Source organism: Tetrao urogallus, assembly GCF_951394365.1.
Source record: "Tetrao urogallus genome assembly, chromosome: 3".
NCBI lineage: Eukaryota > Metazoa > Chordata > Aves > Galliformes > Phasianidae > Tetrao > Tetrao urogallus.
Window position 1 is genome coordinate 19,899,011 of NC_136815.1, and position 18,850 is coordinate 19,917,860.

At 42.4% G+C, this 18,850-nt stretch overlaps 1 protein-coding gene across 1 annotated transcript; it reads left to right on the forward strand.

Annotated features, from left to right (window-relative positions):
* Window positions 1-11,064: 11,064 nt before the first annotated feature.
* On the forward strand, window positions 11,065-18,476 carry NCALD (neurocalcin delta; the record flags this gene model as incomplete). The annotated part of the gene is made up of 3 exons (XM_079533646.1): window positions 11,065-11,442; window positions 17,296-17,401; window positions 18,379-18,476. 3 exons carry the CDS (start codon window positions 11,065-11,067, stop codon window positions 18,474-18,476), a joined length of 582 nt encoding a protein of 193 aa, XP_079389772.1.
* Between the last annotated feature and the right edge of the window lie 374 nt (window positions 18,477-18,850).

Below are 18,850 nucleotides of genomic sequence, written 5' to 3' on the forward strand. Positions count from 1 at the left end.
AAGTCTTGTTTCCCAAGAAAACAAATCAGATCACCAATATGTCAATCAATGCTGGTGGTGGTGCTGTAAGGAGTTTGGAAACGGCTCCTAGTGGTGGCATTACTGGTAGTGCACCATTAAGACAAAAAGAGCAAGATGAAATTATGGTGAATGAAGTGGTAATAGTTTGCTGGGAATCAGATGCTTGTTTCCTTTGGGTTGTTTCAGTAGAGAGAGATGCAGAATTTGTGCCATAAATGTCCTCCTTCCAAGGTTTCCAAATCCTATTGCTTTGGTCGTGACATGCTTCATTTTTAGTATACTGTTTCTGCACACTACATGATGGGGGAAACATCAATGCCAAGAAACATTAGTAGCAGAAAGAGAATAGAGAAAAAGTAAAAAGAAATGATATGGCATGGATGTTTTCAAAGATAATAGAAAATGTAAGAATGATGTGGGTTTTTTTTCTGAGGAGCTAAGAAATAGCAGAGTAAAGTAAGAAATAAGAGAAAAGAGAAAACGTCAAAGAAAGAACAGAGCTCTATACAGTAACACAGTAAACTGAATTCTTGAGAGAAGAAAAATGGGTAGAGGTGCTGAAAGTCAAGTACAAGAAAAGAGAATTGCAAAATGAAATCTCAGAGAACTGAAATCTTGAGGACAGCAGAGGCGAAAGCAAGCAGACCCAAAGATGTAGTAGGAACCGGATTTTTGTTTATTTGCAGTCGCTAGGAAGTGACAGTTTTTTCATGTTGTGTAAAATCTGTTTTCCTGAGGTTAAACTTTAGAAAGAAGCTGTCTCATTTTTACTTTGAATTTTACTATTTCATTTTTACTTTGAATTTTACTATTCAAAAGTAATACAAATTGTTGTTCACGTGATGAAGCAAAAATTCATTTGTCCAAACCCAGTTATCTGATATCTGCTTATGTCCTCAGAGGATGTAAATAATGAAGGCAGAAATGCTGTTAACCCATTCATTTTTGGAGGAGTTCATCTCGGTTTTATGGAAAAGGATTTTCAGTGGTAGCACAAAGACATTCAAACAGATAATTCAGATTTTTCAGTCTAGTTTCAGTTCTAGTTTTTATACAGTGTTCCCCACTGTACCTTATGTAAGGATATGGACGTCTTGATTTTTTACATACACAATTATTTTTATTTTACTGCAGGAAAATTAAATCTATATTGTGACTGCATGACAGAAATCACTACAAGGCTTCCTTCCCAAAACGGTATTGTTTATATGAACAGCCACTGCTTACACTTAATATGAAGAACTGCTAATGTTTTGCCTGCTGATAAAAGCGAATAGTAAGAAGATACAGATTATACAGCATGTCCATACGTGTGTGAGAGAGATGGACATAGAACACAGGAAATTATTTTTGCACTTAATTTGTAAGATGTTTTTCTATGCCTCTTAAGGCAGTTTGCTTACCGACCTTTACCATGTTGTTCAAGCTTCAAATTCATTCCTGTTGAGTAATTTCTAAAATCGGGCAACACACTACGTTTTACAAGAAACAGCAGTAGGGTATGACATGGGCCTGTTTTTCACAGCGTGCTGTCAGGACTGGACATCATTCTTACTTACAAAATGAGCACAAATCTTCTAGCAGCCGTTATCATACCCAAACTAAGCATTCCAAAGAGATAGTACACAAATTGTGCTTGTAGCTGCCAGAGAAAGCAGTGTGTCCACATGAAATGCTAGTTGTTTGTCCCAGAACATTGGGGTGTCCATCCAGGCCACTTGCCTTATAGAGTGAAGAGAAGCTGGTACTCCAAGGACATGCCATGAGGATCCCAGCTCTGCTCAGTTTTACCTCTTCCCTCTTTCCATTGCTTGTGTGAGAAATGAGGTGCTTGGAGAGTGCAAATGAGCAAAGCTAAGTGAAGAGTTCCCCTCTCCCATGAAGAGCACTGGGAATGTTGGCTATCTTCTAAAAATGGGCATAGAGCTTCTCTAGAACTTGTCAGCAACAGCAGTGCAGGCCTCATATATATGACAGTTTTCTTTATGCTGAAATGGCTGTGAGGGATAAACCTTATGCTTACAGGTTCAAAGAAACAGAATAGTTTGAGTAGGAAGAGACCTTTACAGATTATCTGGTCCAACTCCCCTGCAATATGCAGGGACACCTACAGCCAGATCAGAATGCTCAGAGCCCCTCCAGCCTGACCTTGAAAGTCTCCAGAGATGGGCATCTGCCTCCTCTCTGGGCAACTTGTTCCAGTTCCTCACTGCCCTGATGGTAAAAAACTTTTTAATTATATCCATTTTAAATCTCCCCTCTTTTAGTGGAAAACATTTCTTCCAGGAATGGTATTTTAATTCTGGGTGGGTTGAGTAGAGTCACATCCACCATCTGCCTGGTGAGTGGCATGAGTGTCATCAAGAATAAGAGAGGATATCATCATAGCTAAAGCTAATTGCATTCCTGTTGGCAAGAAACTTTTCAGGTGAGGCAGCAAATTTTATGAGTTAGGGTTATGGCTGAGCAAGTAGTCTGGATTTTTGGACCACTTTAGGGGTAACTGTTTTTTCCATACCTTGCCTGCAGCATGAAGAATTTAGTTGGGAATACAGGGAAGAGTTTTTAGGAAAAAATAGGATAGATGTTGCCTTAAACTAGAATCAAAAGGTTATTTTATTTTGCTAGTACTGAGGTTCATCATGTCAACGTAACTTCTCAAATAGAAATCAAGCTATGACTCATCTGAATGAAGCTGTGAGACACAAAGATTTGTCTTCCTACTAATTTTCAAAAAATAAGAAATTATTATGAAACGTTTTATTTAAATTATCTGTTTAAAATCTTTGCAAAATAAAAGTAACTTTCTGTACTGTGGTTTGGAAAGGATCTAGCTGCTTAATCAAGATCCCTTCAGATGTAGGGGCTGTAGGTTGTGCCATATGTCACTGGGAGGATATTTTTTCATACATTCACAGGAAAATCTTGGGTTTCAATGACAAATTCCTTTAACGTAGCAATATAGAATGAAGAATAGAAGTGGCCTCAAACTTCCCTAAGCAACAGGGAGCTAAAACCATGCCATATGTCATTGACTTCCACAAGCAATGCTGAGCAACAGAAAATCACCCTGTTCTGCAGTATTACATGCTGCCCCAAGTCATTAACACGAAGCAGATGGCTTTGTTGTTGATTAGAGCTGGTTAGAATTTGAAATTCCCGATCCACATGAAATTTTGACATTTACATTTATTTTCACTACAAATTGGGACAAAACATCAAAATTTCCCAGTGAGATGGAATTTAAAAATTATTTGGAAGCACCGAGTTATTTCATTGCACTGGTAATAAATTGTGTTATCAGTAATGTTGAAACTATGGTAGTACAAAATCTAACATCTAATATAAAAGTCAAAACAAAATTAATAATAATGGCACCCTGAGACTTTTAGCTTTGTTAAAATGAAATGATAAAGTTAAAATGATTAATTCTGACATTTTTCTAGAATTTTTTTCAGAATGCAACACATTTCCACAAAGCATTTTGACATCAACTCAGCTGCACTGTTGGATGGAAATGAAAAAAAATGTTCACCCAGTGCTGCTCACAAGCTCATCTTGCAGATACAAGGATGTAAGAATTCTTGGAAACAATGTGCACAGTGAAAAAATCAGTGCTTTCTCTGCAGTTAAAAAAGTTCTTTGAAAGCCGTTCTCAGAAATTCTTACAATCTCTACGAAATTACTTCAGTGTTGACTGTCGTCTCTTCCTTAGGTCCCTCATGTTCAGACACACTGACAGTGCTAGGTGCCGTCATGGCCATTCGTATTCATGAAGTGGGAAACTCCAGCATTAACTCTGTGCATCAGGTTTCCACCTCCTTAACAAGGTTCTGGTCCTGGCTGCCAAGACCTCCCACTCCCATTCTCCTGTTGCTTACTTCCCCTGAGAAAGTTCCATGAAATTTCTTCAGTATGGAACCAAAACCCTCAGTTGCTTTCCAGGTAGAACATCATTCCTTTTTCCATCTTTAAACACATCGCGTTTGGCAGTTAATGGCTCAGGATTTTTCAGTATCATGCTTTCATTTTATCTGTCAACACCGAGTCTCTGCTGTGGGGTAGGAGACCATCTGTTAGCAATTTTTTTAGGGTATAGTAAGCACAAATGTCACTCTTTGGGAGTCACATGCTATTTATTTACCAAGATAAAAAAATCAAGATCATGAATTCACATCAGCTTCTCCCATTACTTTGTGCAACAGTAGCTTTCTGCTTCAGTTTCCACTCCCTCCCACCAAGGTACTGCATATATAGTTACATAAAGAGACTGCGTGAGATGTAGGACAGATTAGAAACCCGATAAAGTTGCTGCTAGGTGAATTTGATGATGGTTCTGCTTGGGTGCACTGGGGAGGGTTATGTTACTGCTGGTGAGTGCCTTACACAAAGGGAAGGAGCACTTCAGAAGAGAGAAGAAGAAACTGCGTTCGATGTAGCTGAGATGTGAGAATCAGGATAAAGGCAAATTGCAGCGAGGCAGGCGAGGAGGAAAGCTCTTCTAAAGTGCCCAGGCTCTTGTTAGGCTTCAAAATAAATGGTGTTATTTTCTGAGAGATCTCAGCTTGCTGATTACAGACGCTTTTTGAGAAGCTGCCTATTACACAGGTGTCCAAATAGAAGATGAGCTTCTGCTGAGAAGGCTGAGGTAAACTGTGGTTAAAAAATGTGACCTCAAGCATTTCAGAAAACATGGTCCTGAACAGAGTTGTTAAACAAAGAAACTTCAGGCTCTAAGTTGGTCTCGTAAAAGAAGACAAAATCGCTGTACAAAATGTGTGTCATTCAAATCTTGATATATGGTCTCCTTTGGAAGGAACACCCTGAGATAAAGCCACTCCAGCTGGAACAGACTGAGACATTCTGCCAGCTCCCCTGCAGAGAGCTCAGCACCGGTGTTTATAAATGCTGCAAGTGTTCCGTGTTTACTGAAACTGCTGAATGCAGCAAAGTCTGGAAAAACATCCTCCTAAGGATGGTCATCCTAATGTACTGTGTTTGCAAGGTCTCTGTTGTCCTTGGTCTTGAAATACTGGGCAAAGGCAAGCACACTTCTGCAACAATACTCCTCGAGTTTGAAGAAATCAAATCTATATAAATATATATCTAATGCACAAAAGGGTCGTCTCAAATCTGCCAAGACAAAGAGTTAGTCATGTTAAAGACCTGAGGTGGCTCTATCCAGGATTAATGAAAAAAATCAGTATTTTATTTCTTACAAAGCCTATGGTGAACTGCCATTCCCCAGCTCTACATAAAGGAATAATTATGAACCAAAAAGTACATGCATGTCGTCATGATTTTTATTGCAGTGGGTCCTTAAACAATGAGGGAAAGAATGAAATGAAATAGGGAGACTCTTTGGGAGCCTTTGCTGGGCAGCCCTGTAGGATGACTAATCAGCACATACTGCATTATTTTTCACACAGCTCATAGGGTGATGGGTTTCTTCTCACTTACCAAAGTACTTTGGATAACTCCCAGGCACACAGCCGTGGTCCCCTCACATGCATGGGGAAGCATAGGGTTCAGGCTCGCTATGTACCCCTTGGAAGGTCATTGTAGCGCTTGGGAAGGTGGACTTCTTTATGCACAGTTCCAGTAGTCACTTCTCTGGAAGTCTTCACTACTCGTCTAGGCCTATATGAAAACAGAGGTTATACCTAACTGAGTAGAAAACCCTCCTAAAGAGCTCTTGTTGAGCTGCTCTTTGAAGTGGTAGAGATTGAAAGGTATGGAGCACAAGTCTTATGAGGAATGGCTGAGGCAACTGGAATTGTTCAGTCTGGACAAGAGGTGGCTCATGGTGGCTCACATTGCTCTCTACAGCTGCCCGAAAAGCAAGGTGGCAAGGTGGGGGTCAGCCTCTTCTCCCAGGTAACAGTGATAGGACGAGAGGTGATGGCCTCAAGTTGTGCCAGGGGAGATTCAGGTTGGGTATTAGGAGACAGTTCTTCTCAGAGTGAGGTAGTGCATTGGAAAAGGCTGCCCAGGTAGGATGTAGTCACTGTCCCTGGAGATTTTAAATAGAAGCATGGATGTGGCACTGAGAAACATTGTCAGTGGGCTGGTAGTTGGACTGGATGACCTTAGAGATCTTTTCCAGCCTTAATGATTCTGTGACCTCACCATCTGTGTGGATTGACTGCTCCCCAGGCAGCAGCAAGCAGCTGACTGCCAGCAGCTGGAGAGCAAATCTGGTTGATGCTCCTGTGCAACCCAAACCTGATGGGTTGAGATGGTGAGACAGAGCCCGTTATATGAGCAAGAGCAGGAATAGTTCTCTTCAGCAGATAAGTTTATATGAGCAGGGTTTTAAAATGGAAAGTGTTACCGACCATGAACACAAGTGCAGTTACTGCACAACGCTTTGCATATCTGCATAATGCAATCTTTCCCCTCAGCTCCTAATAGCAGAAATACACCTAGTCATATCTTCCTGTACCACACGCTCAGCCTTGCAGGAAGCAGTTTGCACTCAGACATCTGCTCTGTGCAAGGGGGCACAAAGGCATTAACCCTCTGAGCGCTTGTGTCTACAGCACTGCATGGCTGAGAGTAACATGATGAGCTCTTATCTAGCATCTGCCACTGATTCTGAAGATCCTGATGGTAGTGCATTAGCATTTATTGACAGGGGCAGTGCCTTTCTGCTCCTTGTCCTTTCCCACTCCCCTCTCCAGCTCTCATTGCTAAAATGCATGAAGGAATTATGATAAAAAGAAACAGGAGATGATGAAGCAGCTGTAACATTTCTCTGCAAGGGTAAATCTGCAGGGATAAAAGCCTGGGCTTTTGATGTTCAATATCCATAAGCGTCTCCAAGTTTGCAGCTCATGAACACTGTGCAGCTGCTCTTCCTTGGGCTGCCCACCCCGCTTCAAGAAGAGCCGCAAAGATTTTGCTGTCACTTCTTGTCCTTGGTTTCTCCTGGGGGCTGTAGCAGGAAACCCAGAAGCGAGTGCTGTTCAAAGGGCACTTTCTGCAGGGGAAGGTCCCCTTGAGAGGGCTGGAGGACAATAAAGTTCTACTCTGTGCTGGGTGTTTTAGGCATGGTGTTCTTGTTATGCTGCACTGCAAATCTGTTTACTGCTCTTCCTTGTGAATATTCATAACAAAATGTCAGATTTTTTTAATGAATCTTGCTTGTGAATTTTATCCATTTTTTTGCTGCTTGCCAATATCATCAGATAAACTGAGAGCGGCAAGGCTGAGAATTTTAATCTGCATGAATATTTTTTGAGGTCCCTGTGTGATTTGTAGTAAGTTGTATTTTCTTTCAAAAATATGTTCTGAGATACTGCTCTAAAAGAAAATAAAATGGAATAAAAGCAGCAGAAGGGTTTGTTGCCCAGTCAGGGCTGTGCTTGGGAAAGCTGGATCAGCGCCGATGTCCATCTGTGCAGTGTGCTGCGCTGCACGGAAAGGTGATCCTGGAGAAACCCATCACTACTTTTGTTTGTTCTCGTGGAATTGCCATAGCATTCTGATGGTTGAAAAGCTCTTTCTTCGGTCTCGTGAAAAATTTCACAGCCAGGCCTGATTAGACCTAGCTCTAAATACTTGATGTATGGAGCATTCTCTATGCGTTTCCTACAGTAACCAGCAAACAGATTCTTCTCATAGCAGTCACCCAGCAGTGGCATTTTCCTTTCTGATCTTCTGTGGGCTGGAATGAAATGGACCTTTCCAGCCATAAATGCATCACCAATACCAAATAATTTGCCAAATAAAATTGTGATGCCTCAGAAATAAGGCACAATATTCACAAAATAATCACAATATTATTGTGTCGTGTTGTCCCACACAGCAGTCATTCACATCCATTAAATCCAGCATTGTTGTATCAGAGGGAGAAACTGCAAGTAAACATCATCATTAAAAAACAAATCTCTTTGTTTTGTATACCTCCAGTATTTATTTTTCAGGATTGTCAGTGCTTTACTTTGCCACTGATTGCTATTCACTACTTACTTGCTTTAATTATTTGCACCTCACAATTTATTAGAACTTTGAGAGATCTTCAAGAGGTGGTAAAATATGGGGAAAATGCCTGAGCAGATTCAGATTTATTTCATTCCTTGCATTTATTGCTGCCATTGCAGACTGGAAGTCTCTTAGCTCACTGTGCTCTGCCCATAATGCAATCTATCCTGAAGAGGCAGGCAGCAGTTTACAAAGTGATTATGAGCATCTTTCAGTGTCTTCAAGGATTTTCTGTACTTGGTTGCAAAGGCATTTTGATCTGCTGTTGATGGAATGGGCACAATAAATCCCATATTTGTGGTTCCTAGAACAGGACCTATTAATAACAAACAAATTGGAGGGCAAGGACCATGAAACAAATTAATTGCAAGTGGGCTCAAGAATAATTCTATGGCTTTTGACTGTGTTGCCTGGTATCACAGTGGCTATGAGCTTCTGCCCCTTGCTGAACCACATACTATTTGTTCTCCCTTCATGACTGGAGAACAGATTTCTTTCTGATGGCGATGTTTTGCAGCTACCAATAAAATGCAGTGCATTCTGTTATCCTATTTTTTTCAGTTCCTTGATAAAAATGCATTATCAGCTATAAATGCATTGTTTTGTGGTCTGAAACTCAGTGTTGGGTATCTCATGAAGGCCAGAGACCGGATACTATATTCATAAGACTCCAGACTGGAAGTGTGCAGGCTGAGTTCTGCATTCTCAAATGTTTGAGGTATTAAAAAGCAGCAAGGGATTATGCTGCTAATGCCAGCTCACTCCCACTACAGCTGGCTTGTGCATGGTTCAGAGATCTTCCCTCCCTCCTCCAACGTCTGCAGAGCATGCAGCCCTGGGGCTGTGGGGCGGCTGCAGGCACGGGGAGATGCTAACTGCTGTGGGATTTTGCTGGATTGCTTTTGCTAAACTGATGCTGCTTTAAACTAAGACTTGCCGTTTCACTTGCCCAGGTGCTTTTCTATCCATACAGAAGATCCTGCTCCTGCCATTTTGCTTAGCACAAGTGTGTCTAATGCGATCTGTACACTCTACTTGCTCCATGCTGTTTAGTGGGGATCCCAACCAACTCCCACTGAAGGCAACACAACACTCAGCTGTTGGACTGGGTCTACAGAACAGGGACATTTCTGACATTTTCAGGGTATTAAGATCTTAGATGACTGAAGGACTATATGGTAGGTTTTCATCAGGAGGAAAAGTAATAGGAAAAAATTATCTTTGAGGTAGCATCTTCCACTTTCGAAGTGTTTTGGAGATCCTTTGAGAAGAAAAGACATCATTCGGATTGAGCTAGTTGTGCAGACCCTGGAGGTGGGCAGAAGATGGAGGAGCTCCCAGCGGGCAGGACTCCTCAGTGTGTCAGCCTCCTGTCCATGAGCAGGGAGCATCCTCTCTGTCAGCTCTAGGAGCTCAGACATGCGGCTGGTGGAGCCTGTGGAGGCATGGACAGATCTAAGATGGATTCCGCCATCTCATCTCTGAGAAATAAAGCTTTTAGGTTGCTGTGGTTCAAGAACATAGGAGACAAAGGAGACAGTCCTCCAGCTGCCTTGAGGAATTCAAATTCAACTTCTTTCCACAGGAAGTAATAAACACCAGTTAGGGGGAGCCCCTATTTCTCTTTCCTAGTGTCACATAGGAGAGGCAGGAGCTGAGCTTCAAATAATAGCACATTTCTCACTAGCTGCTGCTGTCACTTAATGATTCTGTTTTATTCTATGTTTTTAAAAGTATTATCTTGATCTAGAAAGGACATTTTACTGAACATTCATTTGCCACTCCAGGCATCGTTCGTAAATCCATCTCAGCAGCTCAGAGATTCTTTTCTGACAACAGCGTGGGAGTCTTGTATAAATTATTTTGCAATTCTACTTAACTTGTCCACACATCAGATTTTAGTTGTGACTGTCATTCCCCTGATAAATTCTCAGGCAGATTTCTGTAGACAAAGCGTATCTTCCCACAGTTCAGGTATAATGCTAACCTTCCAGGAAAAATGATGGTGCTGTCCTTTGGAGCCAACACACTCAGACTCTGAGACTTAAAATCCAAACACCTCCAATCATTAGTAAATCTGCTGCACAGTGCGATATGTAGCAACTTGCCTTAAATAAGATATAATTAAAGTGATTTAACTGAAATGGTGGAGATAAAAGATTTTTTCTTAATGGTTAATTTCAGTAAAATGAATTTCCAATTTTTTTTGTCTGGATACTTCATTTTTTTCCTCTCCCTTTTTTAAAAAAGGTTCATTTTCAAAGAGTCATGACCACCCAGGCTTCTATTACTCAGTAATAACTCCATTTTCTGGCTACAAGGAGAAGTTTATACAAGCAAACCAAAAAAAAAACCAAATACAAAAACAAAAACCCCTCGTCGTTTGGGGCAGGGGAATCCACTACTCACAAAATCTTCCCAGATTTTATCTGCATTTGAAATCAAATGGGAATTGGTCCATGCCAAACAAGAGAGGCAAATTATGGGTGGTGCTGACTGACTCATGAAGATGTGTTGAGAAGTTCTTTGGAGCTCCTGGTTTCTATGCCCCTGGTAGGTGCACTCTGATCCCATTTTGGAGCAAGTAAAAACAATTATTTGCAGCAGCCTGCAAATAAACAACAAAAATAAATAAATAAAATAGAAAGCAGCTTTTTGGGGTAAGGTCCGTGAGCCGTTTGGGTTGGCTGGAGGATGTGCTGCAGCACACAGCTACCAGTCAGCATGCACCTCACATCATCCATTGCTTACATGGTGATTTAAAAGGGAAAGTAGGATGGCAATAAATTCAGTGCAACAACAGCTCTCCATGCTGTGAAAGTGCAAAATAAATAACACGTAGGAGAGGCTTGTTAGTTTTTTCAGAGTGTACTTGTAGTAGGAGACGCTGTAAAAATTTTCAGTTGATTCCCAAGTGCAAACCATCGTCAGAAAACTCCAACACACTGCTCTTTTGCAGCCTTCAAACTTATTGTTATTAATAATGTCAAATGTTGATAACTATTATAACTAAAATGAAGGGTTTTTTTCCTCTGTAGGTAATATTTGGACACCAACATGGGAAAGCAAAACAGCAAGCTACGCCCCGAAGTCATGCAAGATTTGCTAGAAAGTACAGACTTTACAGAACACGAGATCCAGGAGTGGTACAAGGGCTTCTTGAGAGACTGCCCGAGTGGACACTTATCCATGGAGGAGTTTAAAAAAATCTATGGGAACTTTTTCCCTTATGGGGACGCTTCTAAGTTTGCGGAACACGTATTCCGCACTTTTGATGCCAATGGAGATGGGACAATAGATTTCAGAGAATTCATCATAGCCTTGAGCGTAACATCAAGAGGTAAACTGGAGCAGAAGCTGAAGTGGGCATTCAGCATGTATGATCTCGATGGGAATGGCTACATCAGTAAGTCAGAGATGCTGGAAATTGTACAGGTACGTGCTGCTCAACGGCACCCCTTCGCCTCCCTCATTCCAAAGAAACTATGGAGCGATGCCAGCATGAGAGCTGGGTGAAAAACTGTGGTAGCACTGGGGGTTGATGTTCTGGGTTCTCTGTGTAATGCTTGAATGTAAAATGCTATTTCTTTTGGCAAAGGTTTGTCGCAATTCATCCTACGGCATTAGATATCCAAGCTAAGTTTTTCTGAGTGATACACTGCATGGGAAGCTCTCCTCCAGGAGCTGTGTTGAGCAAGAGCAGAGCAGTTAGCCTGCTGATCAGTGTGCTTCTGCCCTCTGGGAAATCACTGCCAACTAATTACAGTTAATTACAGTTGGACCAAGTAGGTATCTTAGATTAACCAGATAGCCTACTTTTAAGAAAGGCAGGCTCCCTCAATAAGAAATCTGCTTTGAAATCATGTTGTTATGAAAAAACAACCCGTGTATTTTAAAACACATCTAACTATCTAATTCCAGCATGGTCTGCATACTTAATGCAGTACCAGCTATCTTCATATTAACTTGCCAGTACAGATAAACCTTTGGATAGATGAAGTTTCCATACACTACTTCTTTGGATGCATTTTTTTGTGCTGTTAATAGGAGTCCCACGTCATTCTGTCTTTCTCTAACATGTTTTTGCCCCTGAGGGACATCACTCCATCACACTACTCAATGCTTTAAAACATTTTTGGTACAGTAGTGCATTTACACAGCTTGAGTCTGTGTAATGCAGCATTGCTCAAAAAAAAAAAAAAAAATCATGTTATCAGATCCTTCATTTCATTGGGAATTTTGCAGTGCTCGCTATGTACTGTATTATTCAGATTTGTATTTGTACTAGAAATGAAGGGAAAAGAATACACACAAATTACAGCCTGTGATAGCAAGCTGTGTGTATGGAATCAGTATAATGTGTGATGCCCTTGTCTTTCTGTCAGGATTTTCTGTGTCCTCCAAACTGTAAAAACACACTTCTTCAGTAATAACAGATATGTGGCTCTGTTGCAAATGTAGAGTTGTTGTGTTGTATTCCACCAATTTTATTTTGTGTTCCAATTCCTGGGGTAAGAAGCAGGGCTGCCCCGAGTGAGCAGACACCACCCAGTCTTGGTGCAGTGGAATATTTGCGTTAGAAGAAACTCTATTCCTTCAAATCTTCCACCCCCACGGGCAGGGTAACAGGCTGCCAAATACATTTTTTCTAGCTATAATTCTCATGAAAAATATGAAAAATAAAAAGAGAATCCCCAAAGAACTAAGAAAACACAAAGCAAAGACCAAGGGGTCCCAGCCCTAGCCAGTGCCTTCTGCTTGGGAGGAGACACACCAAAGGCTGCCAACAAGTGTTTACAGAAGGCCTAAGTGCCCAGTAGCAACGTACATTGCCAAATAAGAAGGTTTATAGATACAGAGAACAAGGATAAAAGTGTGTTCATGTCAAATTTGAAGTATGGATGGCTGGAATCTCTGTGGTGATCCAAGCAGGGACCAGCAGAAATAGCAGCTTTTCCCAGTGACCACAAACGTACTCACCAGCGTGCTTTGAGGCTGAAATGCTTGGCCTTCTTTGTCATCATCTTGGTATCAAATTATAGCACTATCTTTTACAACCATGCTGCATGCATCTCAAAGTGAACCTGCAGTGTAGGAGGCAGTGGGAGCCCCTAGCTCCTCCCTGTTGGGTAGGATTACCAAGAGAGTGGTGAGGTGCTGGAACAGGCTGCCCAGAGAGGTTGTGGATGCCCCGTCCCTGGAGGTGTTCAAGGCCAGGTTGGATGGGGCCCTGGGCAGCCTGGTCTAGTATTAAATGGGGAGGCTGGCAGCCCTGCCTGTGGCAGGGGGGTTGGAGATTCATGATGCTTGAGGTCCCTTCCAACTCAAGCCATTCTATGATTCTATGATTCTATGATTCTATGATTTGTTGCATGGTTTCTGAAAGTACATTCAGCTGAGATCTGAAATCAGGCAGGAAGTGCCATTTCTTGCTTTATCAAGAGGCTCCGTTGATGTACACTGATCAGCTTTATAAAAAAGCAGCCAGTAACTATCACTTTCATTTATGAAAGATGATCATTTTTTTAATATGGAAAGACAGGATTCTGTATTGAATGTCTTTGTGGATGCCCTCAGCTGCTGACTGTGAAAAACACAACTCTGTAATATCTCTGCTGTGTGTCTCAGAGGAACCTATTACAAGTCCCTTATCTAGCATACATTTGCATATTGATATAGCAGAGTTTACTATGTTTTCATCTAGATTCTTGTTTGAGACAATATATCAAAATGAATGGAAAAAAAATGCAACCAATTTAAATAGTAGTTTCCCTGAAAAATGCTGCCCCTACTTACAGCTCCAGGGTGCCCTGGGATTACTGCATTTGAAATAATGTGGAAAAGCTTCTCATCTTTTTCAGTCTGTTTTCTTTGTGCTTGGAAAGCTATTTCTACACAGCCATTTTCTCTGTAATGCCGATGGTTACATACATTTTCCTTCTTAGTACCACTAACAGCACTATGAGCAGTTCAGAACCTTTTGAAGCCTCTCTAATACTACTGCCAGTCACAGTACATCTGCAATGTACTGCAGGAAGAGGCTTCATAGCCTGCCCTCCTGATTGACCTTGCTACAGGTTGTACTGCTCTAGAAATGCTTTTCACATCTCTCATGTGTTTACCCATAATTCTAAATCTCAGAACATTCCAAAATAACAGCAATCCAGATAGAAGCTTTGTTTTTATTCCCCTGGCTGAAACTGGGTGTATTTGGCAAGAATCTCTTGCAAATAAAATTCAAATAAAATATGGAAGCCCTGCATTGGGGGTGCATTTTATTCACAGTGTGGAATCGTGGGATTCACACTAAGAGTCCTAAGACAAGAGGTGAGAATAACACTTCCAGCTTAATACAAAATGAAGTACACCCATTTCACCTGCTGGGCCAGGAGGAAACAAAAGCTGATATGGGAAGAAGTAGAAGCTGATACAGCTTTCAGTAAACATAGTATCAAAAATCATAGAATCATAGAATCATACAATGGCCTGGGTTGAAAAGGACCGTAATGATTATCTAGTTTTAACATTCCTGCTATGTGCAGGGCTGCCAATTCCAGTGGGATTAATAGGAAAGCAATTTTTTCAGGTTCTTTATTCACTTTGTGAGATTTCTAGCTGTCAAATTAATTTTGATTGAGGAAAAAGGATTGCCTCAACATTTGTGCTGTCATCATGCCATCACTGTAAGGAGCACTTCAACACTTTGCCAGCTCCAGCAAGAAATCATAGACCTCACAGAGATATCTGGACAGTGTTTAGCACTGCCACTGGCTCTACACTGAGCAGCAGCTGGGAGCAACATGTGGTGAAGAGGTGAGACTTGCTCTAAAGCACCCACTGCAGATGATATAAATGCAGGTGGAACATGACAGGGAAGAGCTCAGGGAAGAACCAGACAGAGTGGATGAAAATGGAGCCTGTGATTAGTGACATTCAGGGGTGCATGGGAGCTGCAGAGACCTTCCTGGCAGAAGTCCACCTGGGAACTGATAAAGGACCAGCTCCAAACCTTGCACTGTGTACCAGGTACCAGTGGCTTTCTACTCCTGTGCCGTGAGGCTGAGCAATTGTTCTCTATGTGGATTGGAGCTCCCACAGCCTTTCAGTGCCAGATTATGCAGCCCAGGGTTGGCACAGCCAAGTTCCACAGGGTTATTGCATGAAACCCGCTTCCTTCAAGACTCGCCTTTCAAATTAGTAATAAAAAGCTCTTTGTAGCTGCAATGAATTAATCTGGGGCAAATCTCTAGATTCTGAATCAGTTTTAGCTGGCTTTTACTTTGGGAAAACTTCCCACTGAACTTCTGAGTAAGGACAGAAGAATTTGTCCAGAGGAACCATTTTCAGCATGAAAGGAATGCTTACTATGTTATTCCCATCTGGCTTTCCTAGAATATCTCATCTGTTATTCCCTTCACACGCCTCTGTGAAAAGGACCCTGTGGGATGAAGTCATCTTCAAGAGGTTTTTTTTTTGTCCTAAAAATCTGCAAATTCTTACTATGGTTACTTTGACCAAAGTAAACACGCCTGCACTGCTGCTCCGGGGCCTTCCTCCCACACTTTCAATACAGACTCTTTGCTTTGCTGTCCTCTCACCCTGAGCAATGGAATGACCTCTCCACCTCTTCCTCCCTCAGACAAAAGCTAGACAGCCTAAGATGCTTACACATGGCAGCTTTATGAACCTCATCTCTGCTCTAACCCCTGAGAGGCTCACATGCTGATTGGGATGAAGCAAGTGCGGATTCTTACTGACCGCCTTCTCCTTTTTTTTTCTTTTCCTCTATTCCCTCCTTCCTGCATCTCCTTCATCCTGATGTCCACTTCCTCCCATGTTCATCCCTTCTACTATTGTCTTGGTCATCTGATAGTCAAGGCTGAGTGGAGAGCATCCCTGTCTGTTCTGCAGCTCATACTATTGCACCCTGAATTCCTTGGGATCCTTTGGGCATTCCCGCAGCCTAATTTATGATGATTAAAAGAGTGTTCACCACCTTCCTATTCAGCCAGCAACTGACCATGCTGAATTGTTATTCTACCATGATCTGTAAGCAGCATTACAGTCTCAGGAGATGGCAGATGAGGAAATCTGCAGCCTCGGTTTTGGTGGCATAACTGAAAGAGCAGATGTTTGACTGCGCTGAGCATAAGTGATGAATATTTAATTAAACAGATAAATGCCTTTCTTGGGGTGTTTATGCTTCAAGTTATTTAAAGGCTAGGCAATTTGAAAGGTGAACTGGCTCTGCCCTCAGAGAAGAAGCCAGTGAGATGGCTGAGGCAATGGGTGCTCGTTGGTCTGCATGTAGAATGTGCTGCTCAGCAGTGTCCTCCAGCTGGTGAACCTATGCAGAGACACTCCTGGGGCTGTTCCCTAGGGATCCTTGGCCTGAAGTTTGGAGTGTGGCAGGCAGAGTGCTTTCATGGATAGAAAGTGAGGCAGAGGAGCTTCAGTGAGCCTTCTGGGTCCTGCAACAATGATTCAGCCTGCAGGGCAAGAGGATGAGGTGAAGAGACCATCACTGCTTCTTGTTTTAAAATTAACATCACTTCTCTTTTAGGGGCAGCTAGGATCACATGTGACAGTCCATGCAAAGAACCACAGTGGGTGGGACCAAGACATCTGTTCTGTGTGGAACAACTTATGAATGGTGTTTTTCTAGCTCTGTAGGCACACAAGAAGGCCATCTCATTGCTGGTCAAGCCTTCCTTATTTTCAGAAAAGGTGGGGATGAGTCATTGCCCTCCCACAGGCAGGATGCTGACTGAGGGTGGGGAAGGCAGATGGGTACACAAAGTGGGGTGAGGGATAGGAGAGGTGAAGATGGAGCCAGAGTGGCTGAAGTGCTGAGAAAGGCCACAGCACTGAGATAGGCTGCAGGACTGAAATGGGCTGTAGCACTGGGCAGCCCACAGCATGAAGCTGGAGCATGGAACAGGCCCTCGTGGTCTTTCTGCTCCCAGGTCCCAGGAGCTGCCACTGCCTAAGTGCTCTCCAAGTGATAAATTCATCCAAAGGCTGTTCTCATAAGGCAAAATGTAATCTTGGTCCAAACTGAGATTGTGTTTAACTGTGACTAGTAAGGAACACTTTAATTCCTAAATGAGTATCCCACTGAAGAGGGCAGCTGCCTGTACTTGTGTCTCCGTTCAGCATCCACAGAATATGTCTCAGCTAATGTTTCCAGGGTATTTTCTGCCTGTTTCGGTCACCAGGTGGTAACCATACCGCTACACTGACCTAATGTGCTTTTTACCAGCTCTTTGCTCGTGTCATATCACACAGGCAATCTATAAGATGGTTTCTTCTGTAATGAAGATGCCAGAAGATGAATCAACACCAGAGAAAAGGACAGAGAAGATCTTCCGCCAGATGGACACCAACCGTGATGGTAAGCTCCCTGCAAGATGCCATCAGACCCCTCAAACTCACTGCTCCTGCTCTAGCCTTATGGGCAAAGCCATGGTGCCTAAGGATCTCTCCTCACCCCTTTGTAGGCAGGCTGCCCTGCTGTCTCTGGGACTTAGAGCTGTGTGATGCTCAGAAACCCTGCTCAGAAACCCACATCCAGGTCTTTAATTTTTCACACTTTTTTTTTTTTTTCTTGTCAGTTCATTGATTTCACACTAGGAGATGATAGTCTCAGAATAAACACCCAAGTTTTTCCACTGAGGAGTCAAGCATTGATTTGCCTGTATTTCAGGTTTTTAAAAACCTTTGCCCTTGTTGTCTGTTCTCACCTGGTAGAGTGGTTGTTGAATCCAAAACAAGTGAAAGTTCCCTACATTTCTGACATGCAACTCATCTTCTCACTACTTTGTATGAAAGTAAGTTGTATTTCCTAAAAAAAAAAAAAAAAAAAAAAATTATTGAACTATGGGAAAAATCAGTGTGGCTGTGGCCTCTTTTCAAAAGGAGAGGTCTCTGCATGGTCTGTGGAAGGAAACACAAGCCTTGTGTGAGATTCTCAGGTGACTCAGTCTCACCTCTATCATAACCAGGGCTTGAATGTTTGGCCTTAGCTCAACCCTACCTCAGAGTAGGAGGATTTGGGCACACTCCTGCCTTTCTCTAAGGCATCAGGAACAAGATGTTGCTGGGGGAGATGTGACCCCATGTCTTCTCACCTGATCAGTGCTTCTGACTGCTCAGCACAGGCGCCCACAGAAAGTGCTCCTCTGTGGGTGCAGCCACCATCCTCTCTCCGTCCTTCCTCCAAACCAGCATTCTGAGAAAGCACCCACCTGCCATGCACCCCCAGGGATTTCCCTTGCTCCCTGCCACTTTCCTTCCACCACTCTTCTCTGCAGGCTTGGCAGGTGTGCGGTGGCCGTCCATGGATGCTAAGTCAACGTGTCTCTTTTCTAGGAAAACTCTCCCTAGAAGAGTTCATCCGAGGCGCCAAGAGTGACCCATCAATAGTGAGACTCCTGCAGTGTGATCCCAGCAGCGCCGGGCAATTCTGAACCCAGTCTTTGGATGAATTATGTATCCGCTTTTTTTTTTCCTTGCCAAACAACATTCATGGTAGTGTTGCCTCTGTATGGCCAATTATGCCTTCTTTTGTGGCATCTTATAGCTTCTTTTGTTGTGGATTAATTATAAGAATGCTGAATTGCTCTTTACAATTTGTCCGGAGCACGAGCAGTACTGTTTTAAACAGATATTGTGGTGTTATCATTGTTTTAAAGATTTTTTTTTTTTTTAACGTGTCTGTTTTGGAAAGTACACTTGAGAAGGACAAAACCAACAACAAATCCTTGGCAACAAGACATAATGACAGGTTTTGGGTTGCTGCTTAGTAGCTGAGTATTCACCCAGAGGACCTGAAAGTGTAGCA